This window comes from Antechinus flavipes, chromosome X (genome assembly GCF_016432865.1).
Source record: "Antechinus flavipes isolate AdamAnt ecotype Samford, QLD, Australia chromosome X, AdamAnt_v2, whole genome shotgun sequence".
NCBI lineage: Eukaryota > Metazoa > Chordata > Mammalia > Dasyuromorphia > Dasyuridae > Antechinus > Antechinus flavipes.
In genome coordinates, this window is record NC_067404.1 from 30,564,264 (window position 1) to 30,590,101 (window position 25,838).

General features: G+C 36.8%; 1 protein-coding gene across 1 annotated transcript in view; it reads right to left on the bottom strand.

Annotated features, from left to right (window-relative positions):
* Positions 1-25,838, bottom strand: part of AMMECR1 (AMMECR nuclear protein 1) — a 116,304-nt gene that overhangs the window by 47,816 nt on the left and 42,650 nt on the right. Inside the window, 1 exon segment of the mRNA XM_051968221.1 lies at positions 14,839-14,949. Within this exon segment, the coding sequence (XP_051824181.1) occupies positions 14,839-14,949 (111 nt within the window).

Sequence of the window (25,838 nt, forward strand, 5' to 3'; positions counted from 1 at the left end):
GTGGGTATAGTAGGGAATGGTGAACAATGTTAGCATTAGAATAACATGGAATGATTGATATGGCAAGATCTCAGAGAAGCCAAAAGGGAACGTGAGTCTTGGCAAGCAAACAGAAAGGTTTTGAATAAAGGAGGGAAGACCACCTCATGCCAGATGCCCTTAATCTTCTCTGTGAAGCAGAAGATGAGAGCAAAGCATTTGACAAAGTCTCAATGTTATTCTTATGGACAAGATGATGAGATGCAGACTATAGGATAATAAGTTATGTGATTCAGAATGGCTCAAAATTGAAGATTTTGACATCTCTCTGCCTCAAAGACAAATTAATTGTGACTATCCTTAAAGGGGAAGTTGATAATGGGCTCTGTTTTAGACACGATGATATTGAGATGCTGGCGCAACTTTATAGAGGACCAAAGGCAAGATTACCAAAGAGAGAGAGAGAGAGAGAGAATAACTTGTTAAATCATTGTTAAATAATTTACTGGATCACAAAGTGTGAAAGGATTCCAATCTCCAAATCCTATACTCTTTCTACATCATGCATCCCAGTAGGAAAAAAACTATCAAACAATACACCGTGTCAAATGGATACAAAAGGATGAAAATTTTATTGCTGGAAGAGATAGGGTGGCATATCTAGCAAGAGCTCATGATATCACTGGTCATTCTGAGAGGATCCCTTCAGAAAAGTGCCAGGAGGAGCAAGAAGGAGACAATAAAGTACAATCAGGGAATATAAACTACTAGTTACAAACAATTCTATTTGAATAAAAAGAGAAACAAATTGTATATACATATAGTTTAACATATAACATATAAATCTTCAAACTTATAAACGAGGTAAACTGAGAAAAGATAATTACAGTCATTAGGAACCATATCTGAACCATATTTGAAAGGAAATTGTATTCTACCATACCTGAGAAGTGGTCATTCTGCCTCTGCTTCAAGACTTCCAGTGAAGGGAAACCTACTAGATGTTAACAGCCATTTTTGCTTCCATGCACTTTCCCCCACATGGTAGTCTTTCTACTTATTGACGAACACCTCACCCTTAGATTGCATCAATTTTAGTCGTGTTCTGGCCTTGTCCTGAATTTAGGATACGACAGTGACCCTTTCTAGATCAGTCAAATCTGACGATAACTATTCAAATCTGAATTTTTATATTGGTGCAAAGGATAATGCCAGAAGGAAGCTAGAAAGCACTGCTGGGGATCTCAAGTCCTTGTCACAAAACTGACGACCTCCAATTTAAAAAAAAAACAGGGGCAGGGGTAAAAAAACTATATTCTATTTACGGGCCTAATTCTTGACTCCTCACCTCTCCCCATCACATCTAATCTGTTGCCAAATCTTGTCAATTTTTACCTAATATCTTCTATGTCTACTTCTCTTCTCCGACATTGCCGCTACCTTGGTACATGTCCTTGTTACTTTTGCTCTTCCTTGCATAAAACACATCAATTTCTCCCTCCTTGAACTTTCACTGGTTGTTACCTATGCCTGGAATTTTCTCCCTCCTCATCTCCACTCCCAGGTTTCCTTTAAATCTCAGCTAAAAATCTCATCTTCTATAAGAAGTCCTTCTCTATTCTGATGCTGATGCTTTCCCTTGGTTGATTATCTTCAATTTATCTTGAATGTATCTTATTTGCATACAGCTGCCCTGCATGTTGGCTCACCCATTAGACTGTGAACTCTTTGAAGGCAGGGACTGTATTTTGTCTTTCTATCATCAGTGCAGCACAGTGCCTACGACATGGTAGGCACTTGATGTTTGTTGACTTGTTAATTTAATGAAAAATTGTAAGGCATGGATTTCAATAAAATTAAACATGCATTTTATTAAATGCCTGCTATGTGCTAGGCACTATGCTAGCTGGCAAGAATATAAAGAAAAACAGGAAACTTTCTGCCCTTGAGTTTACCCTGCATTAAGGGGAAACAATAGATAAGAACAAAATGAATGCAAAATCATTTCAAATTCATCTGAGAAATCATTCAACACTTTCTAAGTCTGTTTCTGACACAAAATTCACCTGACACATGAATATTCTTCCAGTGATAATGCATGGAATATCATGAAGCAATCCTTGAATATACAAAACTGTAGATTACCCAAGGACAATGGAGAATGGTGGATGTGAGCAGGCTGTAGTAATCTTATCAATGATGATTTATGTGTCAGAATTGGCATAAAAGGCCTTGTACAGGAAATGTATGAACAAAGAATGAAGTGGGGCCATTGATCTCATGAGAGTGAAGGATAAAATATGGGCAGCCTGACTATCCACAGAATAGTACAAAATAGTTATTCTTAACTTGGGGTCTGTAAATGTTAAAAAAAATTTTTTTTGATAACTATATTTCACTATAATTGACTTATCTTTTAATTTTTACATGCTAACTTCTGAGAAGGGGACCACATGCTTCACCAGATTCATTTCCAGAGGAGTCCAGGATACACAAAAAGGTTCAGAACCTCTGAAATTAGAGCAAGAGTTGTCAAACTCCTGCCCACTGGATTTTAAAATGTAAAAAAAAAAAAACATTCTTAGATCTCAAGAGATATAAAAACAGACTGCTGGCCAGATTTAAATCTCTAGAAGTAGTTTGCCAACTCCTGGGTTATAGGAAGGTTCTAGCATATTAGGGAAATTGTGCACAAAATGAGATTTGTGCCATTGGTGGGAGTACCTGAGGAACGAGATCATAGAGTAAAGAAATTTCTGAAGCTCTTCAAAATTAGATCCTTCCAAGCTGCTTTGTTTACAAATTAGAGACCATCTAGCACACCTCACTCCATCCTATACACATATTAATCAATCTGCAAAAAAATCCAGTGAATAGAAAATAGTGGGAGAAGTATGATAAAGAATAGAATACCACTTTATTGTGAAAACCTCATAAGTATAATACCATATAAGGAACTATGGGAAGATCTCTACAGAGGATCAATTATAATTAGCAGAAAACAATCTATTTTCAACCCCAAATCCCAGAAACTTTGGGCTTCCTCCTAGTTCAGTCCTAGACTCTTCCCTCAAGCATGCCTATAGTTTCTGGTTGTTTTGATACAGAAGCTGTAAATATTTTAGTGGTAAAAAGATGGAGAAAATCACTATTGATTAGAGAAATTTAAGACAACTCTGAGGTACCCCTTCACACCTCTCAGATTGGATAAGATGACAGGAAAAGATAATGAATAATGTTGGAGGCAATGTGGGAAAACTGGGACACTGATGCCTTTTTGGTGGAGTTGTGACCTTATCCAACCATTCTGGAGAGCAATTTGAAGGGCTATCAAACTGTGCAGACCCTTTGATCCGGCAATGTTTCTACTGGCCTTGTTTCCCAAAGAGATCTTAAAGGATTCAAGGCAATTCCAGTAGACTTAGGATGAAAAGTGCCATGCAAAGGAAGGACTATGGAGATTGAATATGGATCAAAGCATAGTATTTTCATCTTTTGTTGTTGTGTGCTTAATTTTTTTCCTTTTTGATCTGATTTTTCTAGTACTGCATGATGAAAATGTAAATATGTTTAGAAGAACTGCACATGTTCTATATTGGATTGCTTGCTGTTTTGAAGAGGGGAAGGTGAGAAAGAGGGAGAAAAATTTGGAACAAGGTTTTGCAAAGGTGACTATTGAAAACAATCTTTATATGTATTCAAAAAAAGAAAATACTATAAAAAAGGAATGGTATGCTAAAGATTGGTGATTCCAATACATCTTACTAAATTTCATTTGATTAAACAAAAAAGCAGCATTTTAGTAACTACAAACTAATAGAATAGTTATTTACTGGTTCCCCTAGCTGCTTCCCTCTCCATTCCCTGATACTGACTTGTATATATGTATACATGTTGGTTCCTCTGATAAAGTATTATTTCTTTGAGAGCATGGAATGTTTCCTTTTCATTTAGCACATAAGTTGATCAATAATTTTTTGTTGACTAATAGTTGGATCTATTTAAATCCTGTGTGTATCTTGGTAAATTAACTCCAGGATATTTTATGTATTTCAAACTAATTTTGAAGAGACCTCTATAATTTCTGATTTTTGTTGTTGTTGTTAGCACTGCCCAGCTGACGAATTTTGTTGATTTCTTCTGTCTCATGAAGCCATTGATTATTGATTAATTAGCCTCCACTAATTCTCTGGGGCAGAGGTTTTTAATCTCTATCTATGAACTTAAAAAATAACTTTAATAACTGCATTTCACTATAATTGGTTTTGTAATCTTATATATTTAAAAACATTGGGGGGAATAGGTTTTCTGATTCCCTGCCAGAGAGAGGGTTCATGACACACAAAACCCCTTGCTTAAGACCCCTTGCTCTGAGGTTTTCTAAGTAAAACATTATGTAATCAACAATATGAATATTTTGGCTGCTCTTTGCATATATTTGTGCCTTTACTATCTCTTATATTACTACTATATTTAGAATTTTCGCCCAGCCTAGACTCAGGAAGACTCATATTCTTGAATTTAAATCTGGTCTCAAACACTTAGTAGCTGTATAACTCTAGACAAGTCACTTCATCTTCTTTGCCTTGGTTTCCTTATCTATAAAATGAGCTAGAGAAGAAAATGGTAAATCAGTCCAGCATCTTTGCTAAGAAAACTCCAAATGGAGCCACAAAAGCTCAGACAAGACTGAAATGAATGATAACACACACACACACACACACACACACACACACACAAATAACTATGTCAAATAACAGTGGGGAAAAGGAAGTTATATGTTCAAAGATTTTCATAGCTACATTTGATAAAATTTCAAGGGGAAAAAAGGAAGCATTTTAGCAATCCAACAATAGTGGAATGGTTAAATAAATTCTGGTAATTCATGCAAAAGAAAACTACAATGCAATTAAAATGGACATGAATGACAAATACAAAGAAATCTGCTAAGTCTTTAATGTAATAATGCAAAACAAAAAACAAAACCCCATGATATCCAGAAGAATAATACAGAATATGACCACAGGAAGTCAATGAGTATGAACTATGGAGCTTTGGAAGAAGTTATGGAAATTTTTTTTATACTTTTATGTATTGAAATAAATGTAAATGCAAATAGTTATACGTGTAGTTGGTTGCATTGACGTTCAATGCTAAGTTTTAAACAAAACATTTAGTTGAAAAATAATAATGTGAAAAAAATTGGGCATTCTAGTTTTACCCCTATATTTAATGGAAAACTCCCTAGTATTTTTCCATTGCAAAGAATGCAAACTTGGTTTAAAAAATATTGTTTGATCATATTAAACAAAGGCCCTTTTCTGCTGATGTCTGTTTTTTAAGTTTTTTAAACATAAATGAGCATTGTATTTCCCAAAAAACTTTTTTTTTTGCAACTTTTAATGTGGTTTTTGTTGTTTACATGATTCATTATGTTCATTGTTTTCCTAACACTGAACCATCCTTGCATCCTTGGTATAACTCCAACTAGGCCATAGTGAATAATTGGATATGTTACTGTAGGCTCTTTGCTAAAGTTTTGTATTAAAATTGTACATCAATATTCATTAGTGAACTTGATTAATAGTTCACAGAATAACAGAATTTCAGAATTGGAAGAAACCTAGTCCAACCCATATGCAAAAAATAATCCCTTCAAAAACAGCTTCTACCACTGATCATCCAGAATTTGCTTGAAAAGCACTATTTCTTGAAAAAATCTATTTCATTTCTGGGTAGCTCCAATTTTTAGGAAATTTCTTTATAGCAAGCCTAAATTTGCCACTTTGAAATTCTACCTAGTCTTCTGAGGTCTTCCCCTGGTGTCAAAGAGATTAAGTCTATTCCCTCTTCAACATGATATTCAAATACCTGAAGATGGATATCCTATCCCCTTTGAATCTTCTATTCTTTAGGCTAAACATCCTCAGTTTCTTCAACCAAGCCTCAATTCAAGGCCTAGAACTTTCAAGGCAAGAACCTATGGACCTCATCATCTTAGTTGTCCTTCATCTTATCTTTTGTGGGATGATGTCCAGGGCTGAACACAGCATGTGGTCTCACTGGAGCATATTACAGCTAGATGGCCACCTGTATTATTCTTGTAATCTAGGCCTCCTTAAAAATGTTTTTATTAGGGCCTATATCCCAAAGACATCTTAAAGAAGGGAAAGGGACCTGTATGTGCCAAAATGTTTGTGGCAGCCCTGTTTGTAGTGGCTAGAAACTGTAAACTGAATGGATGCCCATCAATTGGAGAATGACTGAATAAGTTATGATATATGAATGTTCTGGAATATTATTGTTCTATACTAAATGATAAGCAGGATGATTTCAGAGAGGCAGGAGAGACTTACATGAAGTGATGCTAAGTGAAATGAGCAGAACCAGGAGATCATTGTACACGGCAATAACAATACTATACGATGATCAATTCTGATGGACGTGGCTCTCTTCAACAATGAGATGATTCAAATTAGTTCCACTTGTACAGTGATGAAGAGAGCCATCTACACCCAGAGAGAGGACTGTGGGAATTGGCTGTGGACCACAACAGTATTTTCACTCTGTTATTGTTTGTTTGTGTTTTGTTTTCTTTCCAGTTTTTCCCGCCTTATTGATCCTATTTTTCTTGTGCAGCAAGATAACTGTATAAATATGTACACATATATTGAATTTAACATATATTTGAACACATTTAATATGTATCGGACTACCTGCCATGTAGGGGAGGGGGTCGGGGGGAGGTGGGGGGCAACATGGCAACAACAAGATTGATTAATTCTGACGGACATGACTTTTTTCAATGATGATTCAGGCCATTTGCAATGGTCTTGTGAGAAAGAGAGACATCTACACCCAGAGAGAGGACTGTAGAAACTGAAAGTGGATCACAACATAGTATTTTCACTCTTTTTGTTGTTTACATTTTGTTTTCTTTCTCATTTTTTTCCTTTTTGAACTGATTTTTCTCTTGCAGCATGATAGTAGTGGAAATATATAGAAGAATTACACAGGTTGCACATATTTTGAATTACTTGTCATCTAGGGGAAGGGGTGGGTTGAATGGAGGGAAAATAATTTGGAACACAAAGTTTTGCAAAGGTAAATATTGAAAATTATCCATGTATGTTTTGAAAATAAAAAGCTTTAATTTAAAAAAAGTTTTTGCTAGAACCTGGACATTAAAGACCAATACAAACAGCTAAACTTACTTTCTAATTCACTCCTTTTAATCCAAACTTTTATAATAGTCCTTCCCTCTAAGACTCCATTAGGAAATTCTGTCCATTAATTCACATGTATTTTTCCTCCTAGAATGCCTGTGTATAACTCATTTGGTTCCAATTTTTCCCTTTTATCTCTTATTTCATAAAGATTTCACTTTATACCTCATACATATCAACCTCAATTGTATCATAATGTTCATAATGTCCAATTACAATTGTCAGTCAAAAATTTATTTAAGTGCTTAGTATGGGTCAAATCTGACTATCAATGTTATAAGGAAAGGCTTGAGGGCATAAGGAAAAAGGGAAAGTAAATGGGTAAGGATATGGATGCTTCTCCTTCCACAAAAAAGAATTAGCAAACATTAAAAAGTATAGAGAAGGCATTTTTGATTTCCTTCACAGGCCAATTGTATACTATTTCAAAGTCTGATTCTTTTTTGTACAGCAAAATAACTGTATGGACATGTATACATATATTGTATTTAATTTATACTTTAACATGTTTAACATGTATTGGTCAACCTGCCATCTGGGGGAGAGGATGGGGGGAAGGAGGGGAAAAGTTGGAAGAGAAGGTTTTATAATTGTCAATGCTGAAGAATTACGCATGCATGTATCTTGTAAATAAAAAGCTGTACTAAAAAAGAAAGAAAGAAAGAAAAAAAATCCCCACACCTGGGAGGGGGAGGAGGGGAAGGATAGAAAAGAAAACTAAAAAGAACAGACACAAATAGGGCAATTTTGTTAATCTTGCATTAAATTAAAACATATACTTTTAAGAAACTGCACAAGGCAGGAGTTCATGGCTTCATAAAACAATCAGTTTTGGGTTTTGTATAAGGAAATGTTTTTTTCCTAATAAGAACAATAAAGATGATATTACTGAAACTTAGACATGGAGTGTTTTCTCACCAGATTGTTATAGACATGTTATTTTCACACCTGATTCCTCCATAAGAACTAGCACATAGTGTACTGTCTGGTTCTCTGGGGAGACAGGTAGACTCTTGTTAATGGTCCAAGGACAAAGCAAAATGTAAAAGCAAGTCCTAAGTAATAAATGAAGCATAGTCAACTGAGTTAACTAGTCTCAGCTCTATTACAAAGCCAAGTTCCACATGTTTCAAAGGTCAATAAACTTTTATTAAATGCCTACTACATGCCAAGTGCTGAATTAAGCACTGAGAGGCTCAGAATACTTTTCAAAATCTAAGAGAAACTCAGAAGATGTCTAGTCCCATGTGTAGCAATAATAGTCTCTTCCAGAACATCCCTAACAAGGAGTTATCCTGCCTTCATTTGAAGGCTTATACTGAGGGAAATATACTATCCATTCAAGTTTGGGGATAACTTGGATAGTTGAGAAGTTTTTTTCTTATATGGAGTCTAAATCTACCTCTTCTGCTCCCCCTCTAATTGGGAGCCCTCAAATGAATAACTGGGATTAAAATAATAATTTGGATTTTCCACCTAATGTTGCTAGTTTTCCACTCAGGCACCAAAAACTACAATTAAAGTCCTTGTCCATATGACAATCCTCCACATCCTTGAAGATTGGAAACTACTCCCATAGTATAAATAATAAGCTAATCAAATTACTCAAAAGATTTTATGCTACACCAACATTCCCAAGAATTAGGCAAAAAAGCAATCCAATCTAAAAAATTTTGCTGATTGTCCTCTGTGCAAGAGTGGTAGGGCAGTAGCGTAGATAGGGAGCTTGAGTTGTGAAAGCTTGGATGTGGCCACTGATAATTATTAGCTAGAGCATCAGAGCCAAGGCCATTTCAGCTCTCCAGGCCTCAGTTTGTTGATGTCCTTTCTGATTCTGCCAACCAACACATTAGCTATACCCCCAGCTTTGTGCCATCTGTAGACAATGAGGGCTGGCCAGAAGAGTTCCTGTCCCATTTGACATGTTCTCTCAATCAACCTGATGTTCACGAACATTTCCTAGAAGGAAGGTGACTCCAAAAAAGCTGGACAAGTGCCTTAGTCCCTCGCTAAGAGAACACAGAAAAGCCCAGACTGCTCCAGTGACTGGCACAGCTTCCTGATAACAGAAAAGCAGAAAATGACAACTTGTAGCAGAAGTACATTGCCAAGTAGTCTACACATGCCCAGGTGGGCCTGAGAAAGGAGTTCATAGACCTCAGAGTTGTGGCTCTTCTGCTTTTTTTGTTGAGTTTTTGGAACACAACTCAGAGACTAGGGATCCTGAAAATGAGTACCTGCAATGGACAGGTAATCTCATGGGTAATCCTGAATTTGAGAGTGGAGCACCAGCCTTCAATAGGGAGAAGAGTTCCTTAACAGCACATGTCACAGAGAAGAGGAATCTGCAACTTCAGGACTGAATCTATGCCATGATAGGTACAAGTTCTGGGCCTTGTCCACCCTCCATGGCATTGCTGAGTTTCTCTGATGATGCAGGTGCAAGGTAAATGAGGAATTTCTGTTTAGCAGTTCCACAAAGTACCTTTACCTTCTGAGGCAATCTCATGAGTGTAATGGGTTGAGTGTTTTATATTTCTGTATTTATTACTGGGTCCCTTCGTGTCCTTTGAAGTTTCTATATTTTCTGTTGTGGCCTGTTCTATACCCAAGATCTATATGGTATACTCAGTGTCTAAGTGGGAGATGGTGGGCTTGATACCAACTTTGGAAGAAATGCTAGGTATGAGCAATATTTAAGCATTGTTTTAAGTGTTGTTTTTCAGGACAAATTCTGATGAAGTTGTGAGCCAAGAGACCCTAACTCCTTTGGATCAGGTCTTCAAAACTGAACTTGAGCTTATTTGAGTCTAGGCTAGTGGAAGAGAGAGAGAGAAGAGCGTCTACCCAGAGAAGTTCCCACAGAAGTATAGTTTTCTGGGCTCCTATTCACTGTCTTTCTTTTCTTTTTTTTTTTTAAACAGATACCAGGAATTGGCCCATTTGCTTCCACATTTCTACTACTGGCTGCCCCTGTCTCTGGATTGAATGGGTTCCTTCAGGGAAGGCTTGTTCATAAAAAATTCTCTTCTTCTCCCCACTACCCCTCAAGGACCAAAGCCAGCTCTCTGGTCTCTATCTGGCCAGTGTTTATGACCAGTGTTCCTCTTCTTCTCTGGCCTACTGTAGAATTGAATTTGGACACTGTCCTAAAGTTTTCCGAGTTTTTTTGTTGTTTTGTTTTTAATTAACATCGGTTTAAAAAAAAAGGAATGGGCAGGAAATAAAAATGCTGCCTATTTATTTACCTTTTCCTTTTTCACTTACATGCTATAGGAATATAGATAAATGATAGGGCATTCTATATAGAGAGTTCAACTCGTGTTTACTTACATCTTTTGAGGAAAAATTAACTCAGATCATCCTGGGCACTTCATCCCAAGAGTGAAGGTGGAACGGAGAAGATTGGTGTGAGGTATCCATATGGGATGGGAAGAGGTGGTGAAAAGGTAGGATGCTGCTAGTGAAAGGAACAGCTGGCAGGAGAAGCAATGGAGCACTTGTGAAGAAAGCAAACTATCTTTTATAACTTCTGATAATCCTGTTACCCAGGAGAGACTGAATGAGTCCTACCCTGATCAAGGGCAGAAAGCAAGGATAAGAAGAGATGGAACCCGATCTCAGGCACAACTACCTAATGTCAAGAAAATTCTATGTTGTATGGATACTGTGGCCAGCGATATGCCACTAGAATAAAACAATCTAGCTATATTGCCGGAGGAAATACCTGTGTGAACACACACATTTCATATGTACATGAATGAAATCAGACCTACAAGGGTGAAACAGATCTTTAAAAAAATCTTCATTTTTAGTTTGATTTTATCTCCCAAAATTAAGCCCATTCTGGGCCTCTACAGAGAGTCTTTTTTCAAAGTCACTCAGAGACAGCTATATATACATACCAGGGACTGGAAACCTTCAGCAGACTTTGGTCCCTAGGGGTGTTAACTGGACACACAGTTCCTCCCTCTCCTACCCTACCACCCATCTTAACCCAAGGGATAGCAATTATTAAGAGCCAATGGCCCTCCCGTGACCCACTGACATCTCATTGTGGATGACTGACTAAGTTGCTGCATTTGAGTGAGGGAAAGGGGGAACAGGGAAGAGTTATTGACTCATGGCTATTGTGGATCTGAGCCTCACCCTTGGACTCAGGCCTATGAAAGGGAGCAGTCAGATCTAGGAGAGAGGTCAGCAATTCAGAGAGAACGATGAGGCCAGATAGAGACCAGAGAGCTGGCTTTGGTCCTTGAGAGGTAGTGGGGAGAAGAAAATTTTTTATGAACAAGCCTGCCCTGAAGGGACCCATTCAATCCAGAGATAGGGGCAGCCAGAAACAGAAGTGAGGCACTGATAGCCAAAATGCCTAGCCACATCTTCCTGGAATAAAAGAGGGAAATTTGCCTCAGACACTACAGAGTTTCCAGATTCTCTTTCTTAAAGAAAAAGAGAATGTGTTCTGGACATTAAGTATCGGAGGCAGCTATGTGGTGCTGAAGCAGATAGAGTGCAGGGCCTGAAATTAGGAAGACTTAAGTTCAAATCTGACCTCAGACATTTGCTAGCTATATGAGTCTAGGCAGGTCATTTTACCTGTTTTCCTGAATCCACTGGAGAAGGGAAACAGTGAACCACTCCAGTATCTTTGCCAAGAAAAACCCCATGGATAGTATTGGTCTGCTATGGTCTATTAGGTCACAAAGGGCTGGGCATAAAATTGAACAATAGCACTGAGTTCCCAGACTCGGCTTTCTAAAGATAAATAATGGTTTACTTGAATTCCTAAATCCAGCATTCTGGAGAAAAGAGTAATCATGTGGCTCTGAAGCAGAAAGAACAGTCATGGACAGTATGGAAGAACACTATATTCATTGGACATCTGCCCTTTACTATTGCTACCAAATTTGTGTAGGCCTGAGGGCAACGAGATCTCTTTAGCAATGTGAAGTACAATATTTCCTTTTTGGGAGTCTCCGAACCTTTATCACTCTAAATGTGGAAGACTGTAGAGGTCTCTGGAAGAAGGTAAAGGATCAATCTCAATTGTGTTTCCCTTCTGAAGGAGTTGCAACCATAGAGTAGCAGGAGAACTATATAGGTCCTTGAAAGAAAAGCTGGACTCACCATAGAGGAAAGGGAGGCTACAGTGTATATGGGATTCTATGATCCTTTGTGTGGCTTTGTTCAGTATCTGGTACATATTGTTAGCTTGAGCTAGCATGGGGGCTGAAGGGCATTTTTACCCACATATGTAGAAGACACACAGAAATAATCTCAAAGCTTATTTTTGACCCTGCCAAAGTCACTCGGCCTCTTAACGCCCCAGAGATCTCTTTGGGACTAAATTTCAGAACAGTTGCAGACCTGTATTGGCAGAGGGAGTTTTCTTACCTGGGAATTACCGACACCACTGAAATCACAGATCCAGTGTCTATCTCTATCCCTTATTCTAATTGTAGAAACTTACACATGAACTATATTCTGATATTCCCAGGAGATATCCTGGGTAGGGGCACATAAGCCTAAGGCTGATTAGTAGGAAATCCCCCAAGTTGTTTATGGCCCTAAACATTCCTTAAGCACATACAATATTCTTTCACTGAAGTTTCACTATTTTTGAACATTGACTTAGTTCTGTTTTTGAATTCACTATGCCACTGGATTTCATTATCTGGGAGAACTTGGTCCACGTAAAACCAGAATTGGAGTTTGAGGTCACAACTTTTACAACAAAACAAAGGGGGTATTGAGATGTAGTGTTGATTTTTCTTTTAACTAATACAACAGAATTTGTTGGCAACACAAATATAACAATTATAATCTTGAAAGTTAATGGATCAGGGCAGTTAGGTGGCACAGTAGGTAGAGCACCAGCCCTAAAGTCAGGAGGACCCGAGTTCAAATCTGGCCTCGGACACTTAACATTCCTAGTTGTGTGACCTTGGGCAAGTTACTTAACCCCAAATGCCTCAGCCAAAAAAAAAAAAAAAGTTAATGGATCAAGTGAGTGAATGAAAGAATAGACTAGAAAACAAAAGATGAAGCCACTGAGAATCTAAGTAACAAATAATTTTAAAATGTGCTTTTGGTCAGAGATAACTAAGAGTTTTGGTTGTCATGCTGGAGGGAACGACTGCATTTGCCAGTTTGAGGTCACTACTCTGTGGGGCCTTCCTTCAAAAAGCTTTAAGGGAATTTTTCATATAGCATTTCATAGGCTTATAAAATCATAGATTTAGAATCCAACCTTTTCAACTTAAAGATGAGAAAACTGAGACTCCAAGAGGTTAAGTATTTTGCCCATGATCATTCAGGAAGCAAGTAGGAATGATGGGATTCAAACCTATATCCTCTGACTCCAAATCCAGTGCACTAGTCCACTGACTCACACTACTTTCACTTCATTTATTTTCTGATTCAATGTCTAGGTCCGATGGAAAATCTGAGGCAGAGCCACACTAAGTGATTCCTGCTAAATGCTATAATCAGTAGTATCATGACTGGAGAGGCAGCCTTGGAAGGCTACGTTTGACACATACTGACTATGTGACCTTGAGTGGTCACTTACATTCTAAGACTACAGAGCAGGTGCCTATTTACACTGGCAGAGCATGTCCTCACTACAAGCTTACTATAAACTGAGGGGGTCACCAGTCTTTCCAGAAAAAGAAAAAGAAAAAAAAGCCATGTGCATATTAATTGCTGTAGAATATGAACAACAACAGGAAATTCTTTTACTTCTTGCTTATTTAAGGAATTTTCTTCTTTTGAAATAATTTTGGAACATGATTGGATAGAAATCAAAACAGAACAAAAAAATAAGATGCCAAAGCAGATAGCTTTTCAGAGACTAGAAATTAAAACTAGAGCCTTTTCACAATTTTAATGAGGCACTCAGGACTTTGTTATTGTGTTAGATGAAACAAAAGATATTACTCCGCAATTAACTCTGTGCTGGGTGTGATGGATCCTGCTGCCAGCCTTTGGTACCATTTCCTTCCCTATTCCAGAGGTTTATCCTACAATCTCAAAAGTATCTGAAAAGTGCAGAACCCAGTCTTATAAGATGAAATTTACAGTAACCAAACTGAAAAGTCTAATAGGGAAAGAGGTGAGAATGTTTGTTATTGAAGGCAACAAATTTTGAAAACTCAGGAACATTCAGTCCTCAGCTCTCAAGTTAAATATTGAATACAAGTTGTTCATGAAAATAAAACTAACAAAAAAGACCCATTAAGAAGCACTCTTTACCAGAACAAATGGGATTACATCATCACAACACTTTAGAGAATGTGAACCAATAGCTGTCTATCCCTCTAAAAGATAAGGCAGTTGGTTAAAGGGTTAGACCACGTTTGACTTTGGCACTCACCTTTGCTGGAAATGATCTCCCCCATTTCTGGCCTCCCTCCCACTATATTCTGTTTGTACAACATTTACTACACTTTCTCATTCTAACCTGTATCATAGCCATTTAAATATATCCTTCTCTCCATGTACAGAAGCACCAAGTTTCATGCACCCAGCAGCCACTGAATTTTTGAAGAACACTGATTTAAAAACTTTGACCTGTTAGAAAATATCAGATTCACGTTTTAAAATATAGAAGTAATGAATGAATCTTTACCTGGTAAGTGTGTACTCCCTGAGTCCTGAATGCAGGTTCATGGCAGAAAAAGTACCTATGCATCCACGTAATCGTTTATCTCGACCAATCTTCCATGTAACAAACAGTGGGCTGTGATGAGAAACAGAAAATACAGCTTAGATATATCCAATTTGACTTTGCAAATATGTCATGCATCCAAATTCTTTTTTTTTTTTTTTTTTTTGCCGGGGTGGGGAGGAAGAATTGGGTTAAATGACTTGCCCAGAATCACACAGACAAGCGTCAAATGTCCGACGCCAGATTTGAACTTAGGTTCTTCTGACTCTAGGATAGGTGGTCTAACCACTATACCACCTAGATGCCCCTGCATCCAACTTCTGTTTACTACTGTCATCTACATTTCATATCAGTCTCAGAAAAATTATATCGCAGTGTCCTCAGTAACCTTAATGAAATGATGTACTGAAACCAGAAGATCAGACTCCGAGTTGGAAGAGACGTCAGAGGGCAGCTGTTTTCACCCATAGCTCAACAGCAATCACCTCCATAATGAGTGATTATCTAGCCTCAGTCCAAAGGCCACCAGGGCTGAGGAAATTGACACTATTTCTGCAGGCAATTCAATGTGCTTACAGACTATTCTAATGGTTCACCTGAGATTAGTGGCCAAAAGGAGTTCTTCCTTTCCATCTCCATTCTCAGCTAAAATCCAAGATCTTTTCTTTTTAGGTTTAAAAACTTAGATCTCTTTTATCCAGAGAACTCAATGTTCTGGCAGCTATAAACAAGCTCTTCTGTCTCCCATTCGACTAGGAATCAACAATTAATAAGCATTTATTAAAGAACCACAATCAAACTATGTAAGGCATCAAGGACATTAATATAAAGGATGAAACAATCTCTAGCTCAAGCAAAACCCAGATAAATAGCAGGATGTCTTAAGTCCAAATTGGGACCTGTGGTTTTGGGACCAGACAACTTAGGCCTCCCAAAGTGCCAATGTCAGAGACAAGACTTACTTCATTCTGGGGCCTATATGATTTCTCTTCCTAGACTCTTATTCTTCTCTTCTGCCTTTGGTAGACAGACCTTACGTGCACTTTCATAGGCTGGACTATGGCGTTATACCTTAGGACCAAGGGTCATTAGCCATCTTCCCTTGATCTGAGATACTGACATCCACTCACTTCTTATCTCAAAATCACAACTTATTATTTGGGCCCTGGTCCTCAGCTTGATCCAATTCGTTTAAATGTATATAATAATTCATGAACAAAAATATAAGGCATTTAAAAATATCAATCAATGAATTCTCATTTTTACCTGCCACTACTGTCTAGGAATCAGGCAGGGTTATAATGGTTTTGTTGTAGAGCTACATACAAGCGCGGAATAAGGAGAGGTGTATGTAAAATCCCATATCTATCTGTCTATCTGTTTCTATAAACAGCCCATCTATAAACTGATGATTATATCCAATCACAGAAGAATAAATTGTGGCTCAGGGATTTTAAAAAAATCAGCAAAAATAAAACACATTTAACAAATTCAAAATTGTAATTTTTTTTTAAAAAACCTAAGTTTTAAATTATAGTACTACTTGAATATGACTTTATATACGAAAGATTTTTTTTTTTATATTCTGGTTTCTTTTAAGAATTGCTTTGCATTTGAACAGGCATTATCTACTTTCTGCTCTGCAGAGTGATGGATCCATTTGAAAATTTCCTTCCTGAATATGGGCGTGTCTGTGTACATATGTGCTTTGAAATTGCTGGAATAAGGGAAATGACTAAAACGAAATGGGTAAATCTTGGAAAGTTTCACGGAAAAAGTTAAGTCTGTAAAAGAACTTGGAAAGAAGGCAGGGGTATGATTTGGCAAAACCTTGCACCCATGGAAATTATCCTGGACATTTTGCCCCTGTGGACCTCAGTTTCCTTATCTGTAATACAAAAGGGAAGGGACAAGTGATCTCAACCTCTCTTCTAGTTCTAAAATCTTACCTTAATATTCTCTATCCCATGGAATTTATGGCATACAGAGTTAGGAATTGTAATCCTCTGCTTCCCCTAGCCCCCCTTAGACTACATTCAGTACACCATCTTACAGGCTATGAATAAAATCTTATAAATTCACTAAATAAGGTTAGTCTAAATGAATGGAAATGTAGAATTAAGGAAGTCTTTTTAAAATGCCATCTTGTTATTTACAAGCATATGTCCTATGCAACAGCATGTTAATAAATTATCTCCAAATACAAGTCCTTCTAGAAATCTATTTTCATAATCACATCATAAATATATACGTGATTAGCAAATTAACTCACATGAAAGCAATGCTACAGTCTTTGAAAAACTTTTCTAAATAGATGAAACATGTTCCCTAAGAATTCATTTACTAATATCTATAATGAATATAATTCATTAATATATTTGAACTTGAAATCAATTAGTGACTAGGAATACGATATTTCTCAATAAACTTCACACGTGACTAAGGGTATAATGCATGAATATATGCAATTTTTACAAACATAAAATGCATTAGGTACTTATTCTCAGTTGTTAACATATAAAGACCAGTTCTGTTCTATTCAGAAGCAACTCTGTCATTTTAATCTTTACAACTTTTAGGAAATTTTGAAAGTATATTGAAATGGGTCTGCTTTTTATATTTGCACATCTGTAATGTTCTTAAGGTTGTATGAAATATAAAGCACACTTTTTGCCTCTAGAAATGTCCATTTTATGGTGACCTGCCATGCCTCATAGTACTGCTAATACTAGGATCTGTCAAGAAATATATTTTTAGAAACATTCAGACAACACTCCCACTCAGCCAACATTTCATTTACTCCATACATATAAGTTATATTGAGGTCTAAAAAGTGAAGTCATAAGAGCAGGATGGCACTTTTTTTTTTTTAATTCCAAGCAGAAGACAATGAGCATTCCTTTTCATAGCAAACCAAAGATATAATGACATCTGAAAAATGATCAAGAAAAATATAAGATGGAAGAAGGCAGGACTTGAATGAAGGGGTAATAGCAAATTCATTCAACTGCCTGGAAGAAGGAATATGGAAAAAGGTATATAGAGACTGGACAAGTTGAACAGAGAGTGGATTGTAGAGGGTTCCATATGTATGAATGGTTTGATTCAGTTCAACATATTTATGACAGGACTCTCATGTGCCAGACGTGATTCTTAACCCTACCAGTACAAAAACACAAGTGAGTCAGTTCCTTTTCTTAAGTCAATCAGCAAGTATTTATTAAGCACCGAATGCATGTCAAGCCGAGTGCCGGATGCTGAAGATAACAGGTCAAAAAAGACATGGCCCGTGCCCACAAGGAGTTCAAGCTCTAGCTAGGACAACAACATATGCAAAGTTAATAGAGGGTTAAGAGGAATGGGGGTGATTGTAGCACCAAGACTATTGAGCTAAGTAAGAATGGTGGTGAGAAAAGAATTCAGGTAGGAGGTGGCTTCTAAACTGAATCCAAAGGACACCAGGAATTTTAAGAAACAGTTAAGGAGGGACAGCCTCTGCAAAGGCAAGGAGACAATGTAGAATTCCATGTGTGAGAAATAATAAGGAGTAAGGAAAAGGGAATAAAGTGTAAATCAGCCTAGAAAGGAAAAATAGAGCCAGACTATGAAGATCTTCAAATGCCAAACAAAAGAATTTGTATTTGATACCAGGGCAACGAATAAATAAAGATTTGTGCCTTTAGAATATTACTTAGCAGCTGTATGGAAAATGGTTTGGAAGGGGCAGGGTAGAGGGGCTTCAGATAGAAACAACTAGAAGATAAAAGAGAGAATGGGGAATCTAGGATGATGCCAAGGCTGCTAATCTAGTGATGCCCTTGACAGAAAAAATTAAGTTAGGAGGGAGGATGTTATTTTTATTTGGTTGGCTGGTTTTTACAAGCCATACAAGAAAATGGTATGGAGGGAGAAAAAACATAACATTTGGGACCTGTTGAGTTTGAGATGCCTTAGGGAATATTCAGTTTGAAATTACCAGTGGGGAAGGTATTTCTTCGCAAGCAAGAGAGAATCATTGGTGATTTCTGACAGTGCCATGAAGGGTGTGACTAAAATCAGGGAAAGCAATTAGCAAGTTATCACAACAGTACAGGCAAAATGTAATGAGAGTCTAAAATACAGTGATGGAAGTATGAGTAGAGAGAGGAGAGGTAGATTCATTTGTCAACTTGACTAGATGGAGAAGGTGAGCAAGAGGTGAGAATCTAGGATCAGTCCAAGGTTATGAAAATTGGGTAAATCATGGTATTCTGACTAGGAATAAGGAAGGGTGGAAGAACAGTCAGTTTAGTGGGAAAGATTATGAGTTCAGTAATGGTTTTAACTGTGACAGGATAGCCAAATGAAGCTATCCAGTAGCTAGTTCAAAATACACCAGTAGAGATCTAGGGAATGGGCCGAGATATAGACCTATACTTGGTCCTGTCATTTCAACAAATAATCACCTTGTCTTTTTTCTTACCTTTACTAAATTTCCAGCAACTTAGTCCACATTTACTGAGTACTTTCTCACCCCAAACAATCCCTTGCAGTCTACTTTCTGATACTACCAATTTAGTGACACTATTTTTTTTTCAAATGACTTATTTAGACTTCAAGGACTTCTTAATTCCCAACCCTTCATTCAACACTGATGATCATCTCCTTTTGGACACTGCTCTCTTTGGTGCTCCTACTTGTCAGGCTGCAACGGATCAGCATAATTTGCCCTCTTTTTTCTTTCCTTGCCCCCCTATCCCTACTGCTAATCTCTCTTCTTTTTCTATACCTCTGCTCGGATGATCTCATCAGAAACCATGATACATCTGTGCACTCATAAATATCTATGTCCCTTTTCAATCTCCTCCCTGAATTTGAATCCCCTATCTATAAATACTTTTCTGCAAATGTTCACATGTATGTCCTACCAGCACCTCAAACATATCAAAATTGAATAAATATTCCCTTCTAAAAATTTATCCTCTTTTAAACTTCCCTATTTCTTTTTGAGAGACTTCTAATTGGTTTTCCTATTCCCCAAGCCATCCTCTACAGAGCTATCAAAATAATATTCCCGAGGCCCAATTCTGACTACAGAATTTTCTCCAAATTCTTCAGTGGCTTTCCATTACTTAGAAGATAAGAAACAAATATTTTCCTTTCAAAATCTGGGTCCTCTTCCATTTTTGGCCTCAGTTCATACTACTCCCTTTCACAAACTCACAGGGCTAATAAACAAGACTACTGTTTTTTAAGCTCACTACTCCATTTCTCACATGCCTGCATTCTCAAAGACCAATCCTTATAGCTTGCTATATCTTCCTCCCCTCCTCCTCTCAGAATCTTTCCTTCCTTCAAAGCTCAGCTCAGGGACCAGCCAATCCACCAAACCTTCACTCAAGTCCTGCTCCATTTTCAATGGACTAAACTTAGTTCCTAGTGACTACATATTATATAAGCAACGAATCCTTATCCTGGCACTGTAGGAGTGGAAGCACATTGTAACAATGTCTCTTTTCAAGCATAGTTCCTACTGCTCTACTCCATATTGCTTAGCTTTCTATTCTTTCTATTCTAGATGAACCAGATCTTAAGTATTCCCCAGTCTCGTCCCCTCGCTTCTATGTATTTATTTGCTCAAGCCTGAGATGCACTCCTACATTTCAATCGGTTAAAATATTTTTTATTCTTGTCTGCACAAGTGCCATTTCCCCCAAACTTCCAAACAAAGCCCCTTATGGAGGGAATTTCCTGGAAAAAAAAAAGTAGCTTAGTGAGAGGTAACAGAAAGGAAGGCTGTGCCGTATCCTTTAACTGCAGTTCTGCCATCTTTCAGGGTTGCTGCAAGTTATGGCACTGTGTTGATTGTGTACACTGCTCTGGCTTTTTTCACTTGGCATGACTTCACATTTATCTCCTTTTTTCTAAATTATTCATTTTTGTCATTTCTCATGGCATAGTAATATTCTCTAAGTTACCACTGCATCTTCCCCGCTCCCCACTGTTGGATACATTTTATTTCTAGATTTTTGTCACAAATGATGCCACTAGAAATAATTGTGACCATATCATTCTTTTCTTGCTATCACTAACCTCCTTAGGGTATATTCCCAGTAATCATAGACTCTCAGGGGCAAATGGAATACACAATTTCAAAACTTTGCTTGCATAATTCCAAATTTGTTTCCAGAACTGAACTAATTCAATGCTCCACCAGTTATGAATTATCATACTTGTCCTCCCACTGACCCTCCAAAATGAGTTATCCCTTTCCTAACTTGAAGAGCCTAAGAGAAAACCAACATTTAAATTATGCAGTGTATCAAATAAGGATGTATGCATAGTATGTTTTGCAAACCTTAGCCTGCTACATAAATATGAGTGATTCTCTATTGATGGTATTAAATATTTTTCATGGAGTAAAGTTTGTATTTCTTTTGAAAACTTCATTATTTGATGATTTAATAAGTAAGGGATTGAAAAGCATTTCATCTTATAAATTTGTGTAAATTTCCAAAGGATTTTAGATGTAAGACTTTTATCAGATATGTGTAAGATTGTTTTTTCCCAACAATTGTCTGCCCTATAAATAGTTACATTTTCCCTATGCACAGCTATAGAAGTTATAATCTTCTCTTCTATTATAATTTTTAAGATGTTATATTTACATTTGAAATTTGAAATATATTCTACCATATGGTGTAATACAGGGATTTTTAACCTAAGGCTTATGAACATATTTTTTAAAAATATAAATTATAAATGCATTTCACATAATTAGTTTCCTTTGTAGTTCTATGTATTATATGTATTTAAAATACATTATTTTGAGAAGAGGTCCACAGGCTTCAACAGACTAAACCTCCAAAGATCTGTGATACCAAAACAAACAAACAAACAAACAAACAAACAAACAAACAAAAAAAAAAAAAACAGAACACAAATAAATAAATAAATAATGAAAAGGGTTGAAGGACCCTTGCTATAAAATGATAATCTAAACCTATTATTTGCCAGAATATCTTCTAGTTTTCCAAACAGCTGTTAAATGAAATATCACAGAATTTCAAAGTCAGAAAGGATGTCAACTGCCATTTATTTCTATTCACATGCAAACAAAAATTTCTTCTATAACACACCATTCCTTGAAAATCTTCAATGAGGGAAAACCCTTTGCACCCCCTCCCCCAAGCCATCTATTTCACTTTTGGTTAGCATTAACTAGTTTGAAGTTTCTTCTTACACAAATTTGCCTCTTTTGCAAATTTCAATTTTTTAGTTTTTGTAATTTTTTTAAAAAAATTTTCTCCTTGTCCTCTAGGGAATAAAGAGACTTAGTCTAATCCTCTTTTCACTGATGGCTATTCCAATACTGGAATATGATTAGCATTGCACATGTCATTATCTACCCCCGACCCCCAAATATAATTTGAGCTTAAGGCTTTTCTTGCTGTTCTCTTCTTAACAGATAATATCCTTCTTGAATTATGGCCCACTGAATACTCCAAGTGAGGTCCAACCCAGGCACAGTACAGAAGAATGAGCCCCTCTTGACTACTGGAAGTCCTGTTTCTCAATGTAGCATCAAGATGGCCTTTGCTGTCTTAGGGTCTTTCCCCTTTAGGACAGGTACAGAATTTAAATAAACATTAGACTGGTGTGTATCTATTTTTGGTCTTGCTTATTTAGTTCATGCCATGGATCAACTTTATAACTTTTATTTACATAGTTTTTAGTTGCTGTCATTCATTCTCAAGACAACCATGACATCAGGGAAGTAGGTGATACCATGAGATGCAAGTGAGTTGATTTTAGTGAGGGAGAGCTGTGCAAAGTCACCAGCCTCACTTTCTCCTGTGGAACCATCTGGATACAACAGTAAGATCACGACTACTGGAGGTGGCCCTGGATGCCTTTTTAAGCTAAGGAAATGAGGCAGCGAATGGCTTCTTTTATCTAGTGAAAAAAAAAAAATCCAACAAAGGAAGGGAAGACCCTCAGTTTTCTGGTCAAAACAGAAACACTTGCTATTTATATTCACTCTGAGATAAACAAGGCCCAAACCATGACCATCTGGGGCTTGGCTTGAGACCTATTGTTGGCCAATGAAAAAGAGCCATGAAAACGCCAAGATATTTATCCCGCTCTCCCTTTCTTTTTTTTCCCCATAGAGGGTATCTATCATATCCTGACCTGCAGATGCTCTTCCCAAAAAGAATATAAATTGTTTTGATCTCTGAAAACTCACAAGATATCTTGGGACCTCTTGAAGACCTTAATTTAAAAAGGCCAAGGTCTGTCACTGCATACAGGACCATCTCCAGTCACCCTGGTGTCTATCTGACCACTAGACTCGGATAACTGGAGGGGAAAGTGAGGTGGGTGACCTTGTCTAACCCTCCCTTATTTCAATCCAATTCACTTGTATGTCATGGCATCCCCTCCCACATGTCATGATCCTCTTCAAGAATGAATGAATAATTTGGTAATTGCTCCTTTGTAACATATTTTCTGAGGCAACTAGATGGCTCTGGATAGAGCAGATTGTCTGGAACCACAAAGACTTATCTTCCCGAGTTCAAATCTAGCCTCAGCCACTAGTTGTATAACCCAGAGCAAGTCACTTTATCATTTGCTTCAGTTTTTTCATCTATTAAATGAGTTAGAGAAGGAAATGGCAAATAGCAAAACAAAACAAAAAGAAAGGGAAAAAAAGTAAAAGAAAACAACAAAAATTACATTAACAATTTTCTAACCTGGTCAAACCAAATCCATGTTTTCTACTCTCCCCACCCCCACCAATTATTTTAACTTTAATTTTGTTGTTGTTACTACATATTGGATTTTGCTGGTTTAAGAAACTTCCAGTATGTAAATTCCCTCTCCTTATACAGAATGGATATTTGTTACTTAGAAAGATGACTGGGTTCAAGAGGTTGCCCACAGCCCCATAGTCTGTACTAATCAGATGCAGGTTCTTCTAGACTGTTCACCTAGCATTCTTCTATGTCACACAACATTTTTCTATATCGCTTCATATTCTTGTCATGTTATTCATCTGAATAAAATTTTAAATTATTTTGTTTAATGCTATAAAATATTTCTTTGGTAATTTGGTTGGCATAGCATTAAATCTGTAAAGCAGTAGCATTATAACTTTTATTATACTGATACAAACATTAAACACTGAACATTAAATATCTCTCCAATTATTTCAGCCTTAATTTTCATTTTCATAAAAATGAAGTTATTTCTGATAGTCGTTTTAAAAACTTGGATTACAAACTAATTTTGTTCAAAACCACAGATATAAGATATATATGACATAATTCACTATGACATTCATGTTTAAAACCCTTCACTGTTAGAATACATGGGAGTCACCTGACAGTGGCTGCTCTCACTGTCCACAATGGATCTCCTCTTGTGAGAGGATGTTGATGATACAAGGAGACTGAGAGGCAGTTGCTGTTGTCTGATCTCTCTCCTCTTCCCTCTGCCTCCAATTTATCTCATTCCCAGTCCGCAACACCTGTGTCAGCAAAGGCTGCCTTGCAACTCCTTCAGATGTTATGATCCACAGCTGTGGAGGCTCTCGGAGAATTGACACGTCCCTTAACACTTCACAAACATACAATTTATTTTATATTTCCCCCCTGTGTAACACAGACAAGATTCATATTTTAGGAAGAAGTAGAAAACAAAAAGTTCAAATGCACCTTCTAGGATATGGTAGAAACTGTGTTGGATTTGGAATAAGTGGAGTAAAAATTCAAATCCAAGCTTACTACAATACAATAAAATTAATCTGTCAGTTGGATCGTCTCTTAAATGATTAGAATAGATGGATCCCTAATAAGAGTTATAAATCTATGTACCTTTTGAATTTGGGGAAAAAAATTTTTTTTTCCAGCTGTTTACAGAAGTATTCCAAAGTGACAGATTTATTCCAAGATATTTAATGCAGTAATCTAATGGGAATTTCTTTAGTCTTTCCTCCAAGTGATGGGATATAATTTTTTTTCCTCTTCCTTTAAAAAAAAATCCTCTGTTATAAGAGATGACTCTCTGGGAGGAAGAAGGGAGGGTCAGTGGGAACATCTAGACAATATAAAAATAAATTCAATAAAAACTTTTTAATAAAAGAAATTAAATAAGCAAGCACCCTAATGCTTGACAAACACAAACATCTCAATGGGGCAAGAACTCACTATTCAACAAAAACCACTGGGAAAAACTGGGAAGCAATCAGGCAGATATTAGATCTAAAAAAACATTTTACACTATCTATCAAGATAAGCTCCAAACAAATACTTGTCTTAGATATAATGAATTAGACATAATGAACAAATTAGAAGAGCAAGAAAGAAATTACCTGTCAGATTTATGGACAGAGAAGTTTTGTGACCAAACAAGGGAGAGGGTGACAGAAGGCAAAAATGGACAATTTTGACTACATAGTATTAAAAAGGTTTTGCACAAACAAAATCAATGTGCCAAAAATTAGAAGAGAAGCAGGGAACAAGGGGGAATATCGTTTGCAACAAGTTTTTTGATAAAAGTCTCAATCTAAGATATATAAGGAACTGAATTAAATTTATACGAAGAACTCTTCCCCAAAAAACCCAGTTCTCAAATGCCATATGAAAAAAGTACTCTAAATCACTAATAATTAGAGAAACAACTCTGACATTTTACCTCAAACCTATTCAGATAATGAGAAAATACAGAAGGGGCTGTGGGAACAAGTGCATTAATGTACAATTCCAGAGATCCAATGATGGACTCAGAGTGCCGAATAAGATATATTTGTTTAAAATATGGCCAATGTAGGAATTTTGTTTGATTATTACATGTTTGTAACATGTTTTTCTTTCTTTCTCAATGGAGGCAGAGAAATGGAAGAGAAAGCAGATTTTTCAATAACTGAAAAAAAATTTAAAAAACACAAAAGTAATAGGTAAAGAAAAAATGTGAAATTT